The sequence below is a fragment of the Phyllobates terribilis genome, unplaced genomic scaffold (genome assembly GCF_046119375.1).
Source record: "Phyllobates terribilis strain yellow unplaced genomic scaffold, ASM4611937v1 Scaffold_11__3_contigs__length_659146591, whole genome shotgun sequence".
Taxonomy (NCBI): Eukaryota; Metazoa; Chordata; class Amphibia; order Anura; family Dendrobatidae; genus Phyllobates; species Phyllobates terribilis.
In genome coordinates, this window is record NW_027362771.1 from 343,603,885 (window position 1) to 343,620,015 (window position 16,131).

Consider the following 16,131-nt stretch of genomic DNA (forward strand, 5'->3'; position numbering starts at 1 on the left):
AGGATCTCCCAAAAGTGGTCCAAAGAAGGACAACTGGTGAACTGGCGACAGAATCATTGCCACCCAAGACTTATTGATGCACATGGAGATTGAAGGTTGGCCTGTCTTGTCCAATCTCACAGAAGAGCAACTAAAGCATAAATGACCTAAAATGTTTTGTCATATTTAAAAATTAATTTTAATTCAATTATCTGACACTGATTTAAAATAAGCCATCTAATGCATTTATGATACATGTATATTATATGTCTTTCAGGACTGTCTTGGTAATGTGGAAATTGAGAGCTCTATGACCCTATCACAAAGGTTGGTTTCCTGTAAGAGTCAATTTCTAAAACTGTGAAATGTTTGAGTCTGTTGATCCTGACTGCTGATGCAGCTGACCAAAAATGAAAGTTCTCTGAGCTGGTGATAACAGAGAGGATGACTGTGTACAGTATTACTCCAGGACTGTCAGATTGATAATTAACAGAGTTACAAGTGCATTGGCGAGAATAAGAATCTTTGCATATTGTATAATATCTGCATAAGTTACACTATATACATACTAAAGAGCACAGTTGACATTTAAAGGGTTTTTTTACCCCTTTTTCAAAAATATCCAGAGGGAAGGGATCGTTGTAAACTAAAAAAAAGAAGTCTTATCCCATTAATCATAATTTACCTTTTTGTGGACCATCACATTGTATAGAGAACTGTACAGTACAAATTTCCTGTTTCAGAAAATGAAGGTTATTAATGTATAACAAAAAGTTTTAACAAATTTGATCATTTTTTTTAGATTTTCTCTCTCAAATTCTTAAGATTTTCAAGATCTCTGCTTGCAGTCATTCGATATTGCTGTGTATAGTACATTTCCAGAACAATTTTAAGATTTGACAGCAAGCACAGATCTAGAAAACTGTGAGGAACTGATACCATGAATATGCTGGGAAATTGTATAATTTTCCATAAAACAAAAAGAAAATAATATTTATTATCTGAAACCAGAATACCCCTTTATATTGTCGCTTTTAGAGTATTTGAAACCAGAAAAAAACATTGTTACTAAATAACAATCGGGTTCCAAATTGGATGGATTTTTTTTTCTTCCTATGTCCTAACTTTCAATATCATTTTGTATGATTTCAGATCTGAAATATACAATTTACAGCAGCAGCTAGAAAAAGAAAGAGAAGCAAAGAAGCAGAAGGATGAACTTTTATTTAACCTAAAAGAGGTGAAAAATTGTAAAGCTGGCAATAGGCATAAGATCATTTTTCTAAGTGGACCATTAAGCTATACACCGGGCTGTGTACATCACTTATGTACGGCCTCTGCGTAGAGTAATTCAGATGATTGGTGTGTGCCGGTGTTGGATCCCCACCAATCTGATATTATGGGACAATCCCCTTAATTATGTAGAGGGTAATAATCGGATAGCTTAGATTTTAACTAGTATGATCCTTTTGTTTTCTCTGAGATACGCAGTTCTGCATGTAGTACACAATTGTATAGCACCTTGATAAAGCCTCAGTGTTACAAAGCTGAATAAAGGGATGTCTTGCATGACGTAATGCCTTCATCTCCTTTTTGTAACATAATACTATCTTATTATATTGAACTTTGTTCCGTCTCTAAAACAGGAACTGGGTGAGCTAAAACGTAAGAAATCTGGAGATTTCAAGGTGAGCATCAAATAATATATTTATGTTTTGTGAGTTGTGAAAATGGAATAACAAAAGGCACTTTCAAGCAGCACAAATTTGAAAGGATTCTCCAGGATTTCTCCTACATTGATGATTTATAAAAGCAGAAAACCAGATGAGTTCACGTTTGTAGGTATCCACCATTGCATAGGTTTCGGAGGTCCAACAATCCCCTCGGCCCGGGCAAGTTAATCCCATATAAAGACAAAAATCCGTCGTCTCCAATAAAATCTTGGCAGCTGTATTACACCTTCACTAAAATCAGGTCACAAACAGGATGTTCTGGTGTTGACGCATTTCGACTTGAACAGTCTTAATCGTAATTTATCCTACGTGATAATTTAACTTTGGGATAAATTATCAATATCAGATTTTGGGGGTCTAATACCCAGCTATTCCCCTTCAATCAGCTGTTATCAGCTCTTCTGGTGGTTGGATGTTAACAGTGAACAAAGCAATAAAGCACAGCTCCATTCAATGTGTAGTGGCCATTCTTGGGTACTGCAGCTAAACTCTTATGCACTTGAATCTGAGCAGCAGCACCTAAGAACAGCCATTACACAGTAAATGGAGCTTTACTGTCCCGGCTCTATACACTTTTAACATCTGGCCTGCGCCAGAGCTGATAACAGCTGATTGGTGGGGATACCAGACGTCGGAGCCCCTGAATCTGATATTGATGGATAGAGCACCAATATAGAAAGCCTGGAAAACCCCTATCAATGTAAATTTTTGGTCCTTCAGTGGTATGTGATGTGGATGTTTCTTAATCAGGTTTCCTTAGAGGAAGTGGACTCTGAGTTAATGCTGGTCCGAGAAGAACTACAGAAGGTCTGGGACATGTTGAAAACAAAAGACACAGAACTAGAAGAGCAGTACCATGAACTGGAGTCTGCGCGAGACCAGGTTTGTAATGACCACTCATGTTCTATTCATTCTCTGACAACATTCCCTCCCTGGCAGATGTGCCCTGACATTCTGATGAAGGCTATGTAATCCAGGGCCTCTCAAACTTTGAGGCTGGCCGAACCAGTGAGGCGTCCCATAGTTGTTGGTGAGACGCAGCTGTTGAGGCACTTTTCATACACATAATTATATTCTGAATTCTTTTATGACCACATAATCTCTAGTTTAGCTGCATAATTGACTAATTTTGTACTTCTTTTAATGTTATACTACATTGAAAAGGCAAAAAAATAAAGGGATAGTGTTAACTTTGGCATGAAGGTCCACTACAGAGATCTCTTAAAAATGTTTTAGAAGCTCTGATATAGACCAATAGCCCTTCAACTCCAGATTGCAAAGAGTCACAAATTGTGCAAAAAGTTAATTTTTTGCACCTTGCTCAACAAAAGTTGACAATATGGGAGTGGGGTACCATGAGGGGGCATGGCCAAAACCAGGTTTATTAAATACTACATCAGAAAATGTCTTAAATCTATATTTAAATCTACACCTGCTTATAGGAAACTTCGATTTTATTTTCTGAATTTAGGATAGTCTAAAATTGTGCTAAATTTATAAAACTTGTTGTCCACTACTAGGACAACCCCTTCTTGAACTAAATGTTCGGCCCTGATAAAATGCAAAAAACTATTGTCACCTCCCGTGTTGGCGCCGTTCTAGCCATGTCAGCACTCATGGTCCCGGAGCTCTCGTACAGTGGAATGACACGTGATACCCAGCGCCCAATCAGCGCTGGCATCACTGTCCCCACCTCCTATTGAAATGAGCAAGAGGAAGTCCGGGATCAGTTGCAATATGGACTTCCTCTTCATCTTCGATTTGTCCGAAGGCGGAGACAGTGACACTAGCACTGACTGGGCACCAGGCATCACGAGTCATTCCACTGTATGAGAGCTCCGGGAACGCAAGTGCCGACACCACTGGAACGGCGCCAGCACGGGAAGTGAGTATAGGTTTTTTTATTTTATCAGGACCAAACCTTTAGTACAAGAAGAGGTTGTCCTAGTAATGGACAACCCCTTTAAGTGGTTTGTGCCTTTTCACAAATTTGGTGCAGTATCCGCCTATATTTTTTTTTAGACTGGCATATAATACACCACTCCTAATAAAACTGTCTCAGAAAACAAAACCTACATCTGTGAACAGATGCAGAATTGCAAATACAATTTCTGCTGTAAAGCTTAATAAATCTGTCTGACAGTTGTTGGCTTCGCGACTTTATACACATTTATGCGCACGTTGCAACTTTTTATGGTTTAGTTTACTGCAAAAACTGACAAATACTGATTAATAAATGTGGGCTAATATACATTTCTGGTCATTTTGCCTGTCAGCCAATTTTGCACTTTCACATTTCCTACTCTTCTTCCTTTTTCATTTATTTTTTATATTCATTTATCTTTATTTATATATGTTTTAATCCCCCTTACTGTCTTGAACCTGCGATTTTCTGATCGCCTGTTCTACTTACTGAAATACAACTGTATTGTAGTATATAGCTAAAATGACTGATTGCTTTGAAGACTGACTGTTGCTGGGCTTCACAAGAGCACCAACATGGTAGCCAAGGGAGCCTTCACCAAGCCCCATGGCTACATTGGCAACCCATCAGCTCTCCTTGATCATTTTGCAAGAGGTTGATGAGTGCCCATAATGGCACAATCCCGAGACCATTTGCCTTAAAGGGGCTGACCACTTTTTCTCATTAGTGCAGATTTCCTCACAAACAGACCAGCACTTCTTTCTATATAATGGCAGCTGGTGGAGGGTCATGTGACCAGACCAGTTTATTAGTCTCCTCCAATAGAAAAACAGCATTCCCCTGTGAGAACTTTTACAATTCGTTGAGGCTGATGGACGGGTCTGGCCACATGCTCCTCCATCATCAGCCATTTTATGGACAGAAGTGCTCGGCAGTTTGTGAGCAAAGCTGTATTAAAAAGATAAAGTGACCAGCCCCTTTAAACGCCCATTATCAAATATTAACAGTGGCATTTAAGGGGTTGACAGCTGCGTTTGGAGCTTAGCTCCGAAGGCTGCTGTGACATGCAGATGCTGGCTGTATAATACACTCCTATCTAATAGGTATGGTGCGGGCTCAGCTGTTGAGCCCGTTCGATACAGCCATACCGGACTTGTGCCGTACATGTACGGCAGATGTCAGGAAGAGATCAAAGGATATGGATATGTAATATATACTTAACTGCATGTATTTTTGGCTAAATATTATTTTTGCAATTGAGTTTCATTAAAAATTTTGCAGCATCTGCCTTCTATAGCCTCTGTGTTATGTCTTCTTTGCTGGCTGCAGAATCAGTTAACTTAGAATCTGATGGGAGAGTTTATAGCTTATATTCCTTCATCAGAGCCCCTCTCAGTTGATTTATGACCACAAACTTCAGCTCAAATTTCATGTAGTCATAAATCAACTGAGAGTAGTTCAGAAAAAGGAATAAGAGTTATAAACTCTCCTGAACAAGCTCACTGTCAGATCCTCAGTTAACTCATTCCCTTTTCCAGCAATAGACAGTGCAACACATAGGCTATAGAAGGCAAACAGTGCAAATTTTGTTCATGAAACCCAATTGCATTTTTTTTTTGCCCAAAATATATGCCTTTAAGTATTTAAAAAAATGCCCCCAAAGGTGTCCATATGCTTTAATATATAAATGTACTGATGCATGTTAAAATAGCAATGCAATTAACAAGTCAAGTAATATTAAAGGGGTTGTCTAGGATTACGTGTTTTTGTTTACTGTAATGATAACATTGCATCCATGCCTATGACCAATGCAAACTTTTAAAATAACTGATATTTTACTCACACTCCCCAGGTCCAATGTTTCCTCTGTCACATTACCCACATTTTTGTTGATAGGCTGCAGCTGTGATGTCAACATCTATAACGCTACAGTCAATCGCTGAGCTCAGCAGATCTGCTGATATTGACGGCATGAACCTCTGACTGTAGCGCTGTCAACTTGACATCACCGTTGCAGCTTATCAACAAAGTCTGCAGAGAGACAGGACCGGACCCAGGGAAGGTGAGTAAAAACTGAGTTTTTAGAAGTTTGCAAGAATATAGTATAATAATATAATAATAATAATTTAATTTTGACAAGCCTTTTAACAGGTAAGTAATAGATATTTTTTATTTTAGCACATTCTCTGCCGTTTGATATTTTATTAACTTCTTGGACACCCATTTGACAACAGAATTTATTTTATATGTATGTATATATTATACTTTAAATAGTATACAGAATGCAGTACAGAAAAAATTCGATTGGAACAACTGGTCAACTCTCTGCAGAAACAGGTGGAAGGGAAGTAAGTTATTCCTCTCTTTGCCAGCCATGAAATGCAAACACTGTATGGACAAAAGTATTGGGAAACCTACTCATTACAACCACAGGAACTTTTACGACCTCCCATTCTAAATCTATAGGCGTTAATATGGAGACGGTCCCTTCGCAGCTAGAACAGCTTCCACTCCTCTAGGAAGACTTGCTGCAAGATTTTGCAGTGTGTGGGAATTTTTGATGTTGTCTGACATTGTTTTTACACGTAACTTCTGAATCGTAAAGTGGTGCTGAACAGGTTGGCGCTATATAAATAAAGCTTAGTATTATTATTTGCCCATTCATCCAGAAGGGCATTTATGAGATCAGACACTGATGTTGGGCAGGAGGACCTGGCTCACCATCTCCTAGTTCGACCTAACGCTGTTGGATAGGGTTGTAGTCAGGGCTCTGTGTGGGCCAGTCAAGTTCTTCCACACCAAAGATTTTCCATATTGCACTGGCCCAAGAGGCAGACCTTTCATGTTCTGTACTCAAGGTTCTGACCGCTTCACAAGTCCTCCTGTCTACTCTATCATCCAACCAGGAGTCAGAGCCATCACTCAGAGCCAGGGTTCCCAGAAATTAGTACATTAGCTAAAATGCCCTTTAACTACAATATTTTCGACTTTAATAACCACATCACAGTGACTGGCTGAAATTTTTTATTTTTATTTATTTATTTTTTACAACTTCCATAGGGAACAGGCATTGAAACATCTTCAGCACATTAGGGAGGTCGAGAAGACTGAGATGAGCATAGAAAAATCATCACTGGAGTTGAAGGTACTAAGTGACTTTTCAAACATTTAAAAGGGAATGCATCACAATATTTTTTTTTATTAATAATTGCATAAACATTTATAAATATTTATTTTTAAAACAAAATAAAATTTACTATATTAACATTCTTTTTTGTTTCAGTCACTAGAGGCTATCATTTTAATTTGCTGTTGTGTAAGTGTCAGAATACGACACACACAACAAATACAAAAGCCCCAGACCATAGGATATTGCATCCGAACGCATCTCCTATTTTGCGGCTGCCTCAGCTGTGAACTGGGCACGTCCCCTGGACTTATTGTAGCCTAGCACTGTGTGCTCAGCTACATTTTCCCTCTGTCACTGCTACTTACAGCGGTGACAGGAGGTCTGGACACCTGGTTACCAGCGGTAAGAACACGTTTTCAGAGTGCAGCAAGTAGCATGTAGATTTATTACACTGCTGAGCTCTGAACACTGCGGTGTTGACATGTTGGCAGGGCCGGTTTTAGACAAATTGTGGCCCCAATCCTGAAATATTACACCAACAATACTAACAGTCAATGAATAGAAAACATTAACAGGATGACCCCCAAACTACCCTGCTATATTCCCTCTGGCTTCAGCGCCAATCCTCCGGTGTCCCTGCCAGTCATTATTCACTTTGCAGCTATAACAGAAGGTACAGCCACAAGATCACTGCAGCCAAGTGCTAAGACTGGCAGAGACCACCAGAGTATTGGCGCTGGAGCTGCGGGGGTTTTATCATTTCTATGATTTGTTTTACATTCTGAGAAAACTCCTGTAGGGTATATTCAAAAACATCTACTTTTGCTGTGGATAGTTCTGCATAAAAAGCCAGAGTGTTGGCAGGAAAAATTCTGCGCACAGTATGCACATTTTATGTGTTCATACAAGCATTTTTGCAGCATTTTCACTTACGTTTCTGTTTCCTATTTATTTGAATAAGGAAAAAATGTTGCAAAAATGCTGAAAGAATTGACATGCAACGTATTTATAAAAAAAAAAAAAAAAAAAAAAAGAAATGCCTTCTAGCCTGTGTCTGTGTCTGTCTGGTATACTGGAATAGTTTGGAATAGTATACTAGACACTATAAGCACACTGTGTTTCTGCAGTGCCTGAATCATGATGACAGGTCAATTGTATTATACATTGAATGCCGTAAACCCCCGAAAAATTGAGGAATTGTGTTGATTCACTGCATGTTTATGTTGCACTGTGGGTCACTATAAAACAATAAAGATAGAATTGACCATGTGTGTGGTTTTCTATAAGACTGTCCACATTTCAGTATGACATTGCAGTCACCAACAAAATAGCTCTGCACTGTGATCTAAAATGTTTGCAATCACCAAAAGGAAAGGCGTGACTTCAGACACATGCAAGCAGATCCTTGTTACACACACGCCGCCTAAGTTCAGATAGGGGCGAGACCGGTTACATGAATTCGTTGGAATCCTGGGGGAACTGTTACTCAGGGCAACCATAGGCTGCAGCTTCTCTCAGGCACACGATAGATTCAGTTGCTGACCAGACACATTTGACAAGAGTCCTCATAAACGAGTCCCACAAAATGTCTCTTTGAGCAACAGGCTCCAGTAATAACAGTACAGTGCCCTTTGCAGCACAGCAGTACACAGTCTATTATCCGGTAGCACAGTACAGCACAGTTTTAATACATACACAACCACAGGCTTTTCCTTCACAAGGACTCAATAGTACACAGCATTCTTTATCCTGCATGGAGATGGAGGAGGGAGGTCTGATGAGGGAGATGATCCCTATGACAGGATTCCTTCCAGTCCTTATCTTCCTGGCTGATAATACTCCACACTGATGGCTCAGGGAGTCTAACTGACCTTTGTTTAGTGTCCCTGATGACCTGAATTCTGTTCCTTTGCCTTCTGTGAGATACAGATCATAAGCCACCTTTCTCTTCGGCTCCGGCCAGACAGTAAAAAACTTCCCCACAATCCCCCTGGGGCTCTGCTAAAACACTCCCATTCTCCTGTGACTGTGTTAACCCCTCTAGGTGATGGATGCTTCTGGAGCACAACACTTCCTGTCTCCTGTGCTTGTGTTACTTCTAATAGTTGCTGAATGCTTTTAAAGCAACAGCACTACTTCTGCATGTCACACTCTGCAACAGCACTACTTCTGCATGTCACACTCTGCAACAGCACTACTGCATGTCACATCCTGTTCACATTTACTGCAGTCGTAAATTATGTGAGATGCGAGCTAGCAATACACTACGTTTTCATCAGAAATGTCAGTAGCTGCCCCTACTAGTGTTTAAAAATGTAAACTATCAAAACTTTTTAATTATTTTTTTCATATATTTACCATTAAAAAGTGTAAAATGAAAATATTAATACTTAAAATTTTTTCAAAAGTTTAAAATCTTTTTTTACATGACATTTTTCATTTAAGTCCCTTTAAGTCATGACTGTTCTAGTAATGTGCCTGTAGTATTACTGTTGATATTATATTGTAACTGATGAGTGACTAACTAGGCGTTTAGGCATCACAGGACCATTAAGGTCTTCATGGATTTATTTTTCGTCACAACTAGCAATGATCCTGAAACTAAAGTCTGTAATAATTTTACTTTCTTATGTTGGTGTGTGGTAATTATTAAATTGACTTGTGTATTGCTTTTGTCCTCTCTGATTTTCTAGCTGGTGGAGATGCAAGAGCCAAATGGGAACGTGTCCTCATTCAATATTGGCAATGCTTCCCACACGGAACGAAAAAGTAGGAGTTACATAGGGTCCCAAAACGAAGAGAGCCAAAATAATTGTCAGCGCTGTGAGGTCTTCCTGCAACAACTAGAGAAGGCAATTAAAGGTGTGTTATTTATAATGTAATTTTGCAGTCCAAAAGTTGCTTTGTTTCCTTCAAAGTAATCGCATATTGCTGCTCCTGAGAACGGAGACAATACAGAACTGGTTAACTGCATTATTCCCATATCTCTGTGCAGAGAATTGCAGTGTGGTGTCTTAAGGAGGACCTTTCATCACTTTTAGCATGTTAAAGAAGCAGCAATTATCATATTATACTAGCTATTGAGCCCGTTCTACGCCCAGGTGGTGATAATTTTTATTGGTATATGGTCTCCCATGCTGGTATGTGCTGCCCCCATCCTGGTATTTGTGATTCCCAATCCTGTTCCTCCATCCTGTTATGTGCTGCCCTCATCCCTATCCAGGTATGCATGGCACGCCTCATCCCTATCCTGGTATGCATGGCACCCCTCACCCCCAATCCTGGTATGCATGGCACCCCTCATCCCCAATCCTTGTATGCATGGCACCGCACATGCCCAATCCTGGTTTACATGGCACCCCTCATCCCCAATCCTGGTATGCATGGCACCCTTCATCCCCAATCCTGGTATGCATGGCACCACTCATCCCCAATCCTGGTATGCATGGCACCACTCATCCCCAATCCTGGTATGCATGGCACCCCTCATCCCCAATCCTGGTATGCATGGCACCCCCAGATCCCTATCCTGGTATGCATGGTACTCCTCATCCCTATCCCGGTATGCATGGTACCCCTCATCCCCAATCCTGGTATGCATGGCACCCCTCATCCCCAATCCTGGTATCTATGGCACCCCTCATCCCCAATCCTGGTATGCATGGCACCCCTCATCCCCAATCCTGGTATGCATGGCCCCCTCATCCTTAATTTGATATACATGGCACCCCTCATCCCAATCCTGGTATGTATGGTCCACTCAACCCCCAATCCTGGTATGCATGGTACCCCTCATCCCTATTCTAGTATGCATGGTACCCGTCATCCTGGTATGCATGGCTCCCCCATCCCCAATCCTGATATGTATGGCCCCCTCATCCCTATTCTGGTATGCATGGCACTTCTCATCCCCCAATCCTGGTATGCATGGTACCCCTCATCCCTATTCTAGTATGCATGGTACCCGTCATCCTGGTATGCATGGCTCCCTCATCCCCAATCCTGATATGTATGGCCCCCTCATCCCTATCCTGGTATGCATGGTACTCCTCATCCCTATCCCGGTATGCATGGTACCCCTCATCCCCAATCCTGGTATGCATGGCACCCCTCATCCCCAATCCTGGTATCTATGGCACCCCTCATCCCCAATCCTGGTATGCATGGCACCCCTCATCCCCAATCCTGGTATGCATGGCCCCCTCATCCTTAATTTGATATACATGGCACCCCTCATCCCAATCCTGGTATGTATGGCATCCCTCATTCTCCAATCCTGGTATGTATGGCCTCCTCATCCCCAAATCCTGATATGCATGGCACCCAACCGCTCATCCTGGTATGCATGGCACCCTCATCCCCAATCCTGGTATGTATGGCCCCCTCATCCCTATCCTGGTATGCATGGCACTCCTCATCCCACAATCCTGGTATGCATGGCACCACATATTCTTATTCTGGTATGCATGGCACCCCTCATCCCTATTCTGTTATGCATGGTATCCCTCATCCTGGTATGCATGGCACCCCATCCATAATCCTGGTATGCATGGTACCCCTCATCCCTATTCTAGTATGCATGGTACCCCTCATCCTGGTATGCATGGCACCCCATCCATCATCCTGGTATGCATGGTACCCCGCATTCCTATCCTAGTATGCATGGTACTTCTCATCCCCAATGCTGGTATGCATGGCACCCCTCACCCCCCAATCCTGGTATGCATGGCATATGCATGGTACCCCTCACCCCCAATCCTGGTATGCATGGTCCCCTCACCCCCCAATCCTGGTATGCATGGTACCCCTCATCCCTATTCTAGTATGCATGGTACCCCTCATCCTGGTATGCATGGCTCCCTCATCCCCAATCCTGATATGTATGGCCCCCTCATCCCTATTCTGGTATGCATGGCACTTCTCATCCCCCAATCCTGGTATGCATGGCACCACATATTCCTATTCTGGTATGCATGGTACCTCTCATCCCTACTCTGGTATGCATGGGACCCCTCATCCTGGTATGCATGGCACCCCATCCATCATCCTGGTATGCATGGTACCCCGCATTCCTATCCTGGTATGCATGGTACTCCTCAACCCCAATGCTGCTATGCATGGCACCCCTCACCCCCCAATCCTGGTATGCATGGCATATGCATAGCCCCCCTCACCCCCCAATCCTGGTATGCATGGTACCCATCATCCCCCAATCCTTGTATGCATGGTCCCCTCACCCCCAATCCTGGTATACATGGTTCCCTCATCCCCCAATCCTGGTATGCATGGTCCCCTCACCCCCAATCCTGGTATGCATGGTCCACTCAACCCCCAATCCTGGTATGCATGGTACCCCTCATCCCTATTCTAGTATGCATGGTACCCGTCATCCTGGTATGCATGGCTCCCTCATCCCCAATCCTGATATGTATGGCCCCCTCATCCCTATTCTGGTATGCATGGCACTTCTCATCCCCCAATCCTGGTATGCATAGCACCACATGTTCCTATTCTGGTATGCATGGTACCCCTCATCCCTATTCTGTTATGCATGGTACCCCTCATCCTGGTATGCATGGCACCCCATCCATCATCCTGGTATGCATGGTACCCCGCATTCCTATACTGGTATGCATGGTACTCCTCATCCCCAATGCTGGTATGCATGGCACCCCTCACCCCCCAATCCTGGTATTCATGGTCCCCTCACCCCTCAATCCTGGTATGCATGGTCCCCTCATCCCTCAATCCTGGTATGCATGGTCCCCTCATTCCCCAATTCTGGTATGTATGGTACCTCTCATCCCCCAATCCTGGTATGTGTGGCCCCTTCATCCCCCAATCCTGGAATGTATGGTACCCCTTTTCCCCCAATCCTAGTATGTGTTGGCCCCCTCATCCCCCAATCTTGCTATTAGTGGCCCCCTCATCCACCAATCCTGGAAGGTATGGTACCCCTCTTCCCCCAATCCTGGTATGTGTGGCCCCCTCATCCCCCCAATCCTGGTATGTGTTGACCCCTCATCCCCCAATCCTGGTATTTGTGGCCCCCTCATCCCTTTCACGCTGCACTCATACAAAAAAAAAAAAACTTATACTCCCCTTTCTTTCCTGTGCTCCAGCGCTGCGGTGTCCTGTTCTGCCGAAGGCCGGGGAAGTAGTGTGGCGCCGGAGTACGCGTGTGCCCATACCGCGCTGTCCGGCGCCATTTTGCTGAGGACACACTGCAAATGTGTCTTCAGTATCATGGCACAGGATAGCGCTATGCGGATGAGGGCGACTCCGACGCCTCGGTCTCCGGCGAGAAGAGAGGCGCTGCGGCAACGCTCCTCCTGGTCAGGTAAGTATGTAAGTATGGCGCCGGAGATTGCGGTATGCGTTCAGTGTCTACACATACCGCGATCTCCTGCGCCATACACTCCTCTTACCTGTAACGGCTCCATGCATTCTTCTGTCTAGAGCCAGACTGCGCGTCGCGCATGCGCAGTCTATAGAGGCTTCAGACAAAGGGACGCTTGCAGCGTTATATTATAGATAGCACTGTGTACTTACAATTGCTCATTTTGCCATTCTACCCAGCTAATTTTTGTCTTTTCTCTGTTTAATGTAGAAACAGGAAGTGTCTTGTCCCTGCAATTATCATCCCCCTCTTCAACTCCTGACCCAGCTGCTCCTCCTTCCCCAAGTCATGAACTTTTGCAGTGACTCATGACTCATACAGGGAAAATTGACCTCCTGTTTCTACATAGGGCTTACACTGTGTGCAGAATTATTAGGCAAGTTGTATTTTAGAGGATTATTTTTATTATTGATCAACAACTATGTTCTCAATCAACCCAAAAGACTCATAAATATCCAAGCTTAATATTTTTGGAAGTTGGAGTGTTTTTTTTTTTTAGATTTGGCTATCTTAGGAGAATATCTGTTTGTGCAGGTAACTATTACTGTGCAGAATTATTAGGCAACTTAATAAAAACCAAATATAATCCCATCTCACTTGTTTATTTTCACCAGGTAAACCAATATCAGTACACAAAATGTAGAAATAAACATTTCTGACATGCAAAAACAAAAACCCCAAAAATTAGTGATCAGTATAGCCACCTTTCTTTATGATGACACTCAACAGCCTTCCATCCATAGATTCTGTCAGTTGCTTGATCTGTTTTCGATCAACATTGTGTGCAGCAGCCACCACAGCCTCCCAGACACTGTTCCGAGAGGTGTACTGTTTCCCCTCCCAGTAGATCTCACATTTTATGATGGACCACAGGTTCTCTATGGGGTTCCGATCAGGTGAACAAGGGGGCCATGACATTATTTTTTCTTCTTTTAGACCTTTACTGGCCAGCCACGCTGTGGAGTAGTTGGATGCATGTGATGGAGCATTGTCCTGCATGAAAATCATGTTTTTCTTGAACGATATCGACTTCTTCCTGTACCACTGCTTGAAGAAGTTGTCTTCCAGAAACTGGCAGTAGGTCTGGGAGTTGAGCTTCATTCCATTCTCAACCCGAAAAGGTCCCACAAGTTCATCTTTGATGATACCAGCCCATACCAGTACCCCACCTCCACCTTGCTGGCATCTGAGTCGGAGTGGAGCTCTCTGCCCTTTATTGGTCCAGCCTCTGGCCCTTCAAGAGTCACCCTCATTTCATCAGTCCATAAAACCTTTGAAAAATAAGTCTTAAGATATTTCTTGGCCCATTCTTGACATTTTATCTTATGTTGCTTGTTCAAAGGTGGTCGTTTTTCAGCCTTCCTTACCTTGGCCATGTCCCTGAGTATTGCACACCTTGTGCTTTTTGATACTCCAGTAACGTTGCAGCTCTGATATATGGCAAAACTGGTGGCGAATGGCATCTTGGCAGCTTCACGCTTGATTTTCCTCAATTCATGGGCAGCTATTTTGCGCCTTTTTTGGCCAACACGCTTCTTGCGACCCTGTTGGCTATTTGCCATGAAACGCTTGATTGTTCGGTGATCACGCTTCAAAAGTTTGGAAATTTCAAGACTGCTGCATCCCTCTGCAAGACATCTCACAATTTTGGACTTTTCAGAGCCCGTCAAATCTCTCTTCTGACTCATTTTGCCAAAGGAAAGGAAGTTGCCTAATAATTAAGCACTCCTTATATAGGGTGTTGATGTCATTAGATAACACCCCTCCTCATTACAGAAATGCACATCACCAGATTTACTTAATTGGCAGTTGGCTCTCAAGCCTATGCAGCTTGGAGTAGGACAACATGTATAAAAAGTATCGAAGTGATCAAAATACTCATTTGCCTAATAATTCTGCACGCGGTGTAGAAGGATTCAACCAGTCAGTTTTTAATCACGTGATGTCACAGACCTAATGAAAAGAGAAGAATCAACTGGGTAGAAGGGTAGAATGAGTAATTGTAAGTATACAGTGCTATATAATATGATGATTTCAATATATTAGTAGGATAAACATTTTGAAGAGTGCTTCTTTAAACTGGCCATATCATGTAATAGTGGCTGCAGCACTGAATAAAACAAATGTTTTTCATATCTCTTTTGTGGACATATTAGTTTATAAAGTTTAGATTGTAAATTTCCCCTTCTAACAAAGGGGGCATAGCAAGGATACATCTCTGGAGACGAGTACCTTTTACACTGCATGACATTCACCAATCATAAGGAAGAAGACATCATGCAGAGAGAAAAAAAAAATGAACTCGCCCCCAGAGAAGCTTTCTTTGTGTGAGACATGTAATAAAACACAGCCCTGCTCTCCTCACTAATCTTATTGCCGGTTTCTACTAAGATTACAAAGCGGGGGAGGGGAGTGGAGCACAGCAGTGTGTCATATAAAACAGCTCTGCAGAGCTTTTCAAGTTAATATCTCTGCAACAGAGATGAGAAATAAAAAATACATAACTGCACTATTACATGATGTGGCCAGTTTACCATACTCGAACTGGTGAAAGGTCCCCTTTAAGTAAACGCACTGCAATTCCCTGATGGATATCAGAAAAAGGGAATAAATAATGCAGTTAACCAGTTCTGTATCACCTTTGTTCTCAGGAGCAGTTTGTACGCCAATGATCATAAAGCAGTAGTATATGCTAACAATATAACAATATGCCATTACCTTAAAGGCAACAAAGCAACAACTACGATTTAAGCTTAATATGCATTTAGTAAAAGCATGTAAATAATGAAGGCAATGTCTCACCCCATGGACCCTGGCAAACAAATGATTTTGTAGGGAAAAGCCATGGCTAGCCAGACATGTATTATTACATACATGAATTACCTGAGTTTGACAAAGTCAGAGAAATTGCTTATTAGGCTATGTGTGCACGTTCAGTATTTGATTGCAGAAATTTCTAAAAGGT

At 42.4% G+C, this 16,131-nt stretch overlaps 1 protein-coding gene across 1 annotated transcript in view; it reads left to right on the forward strand.

The window, feature by feature from the left end:
* Positions 1–16,131, forward strand: part of LOC141166283 (uncharacterized) — an 81,312-nt gene that overhangs the window by 48,331 nt on the left and 16,850 nt on the right. Inside the window, exons 18-24 of the mRNA XM_073652824.1 lie at positions 257–306; positions 1,132–1,219; positions 1,626–1,667; positions 2,463–2,594; positions 5,911–5,984; positions 6,697–6,781; positions 9,460–9,628. Of these exons, the coding sequence (XP_073508925.1) occupies positions 257–306; positions 1,132–1,219; positions 1,626–1,667; positions 2,463–2,594; positions 5,911–5,984; positions 6,697–6,781; positions 9,460–9,628 (640 nt within the window). The remainder of the gene's footprint in view (positions 1–256; positions 307–1,131; positions 1,220–1,625; positions 1,668–2,462; positions 2,595–5,910; positions 5,985–6,696; positions 6,782–9,459; positions 9,629–16,131) is intronic.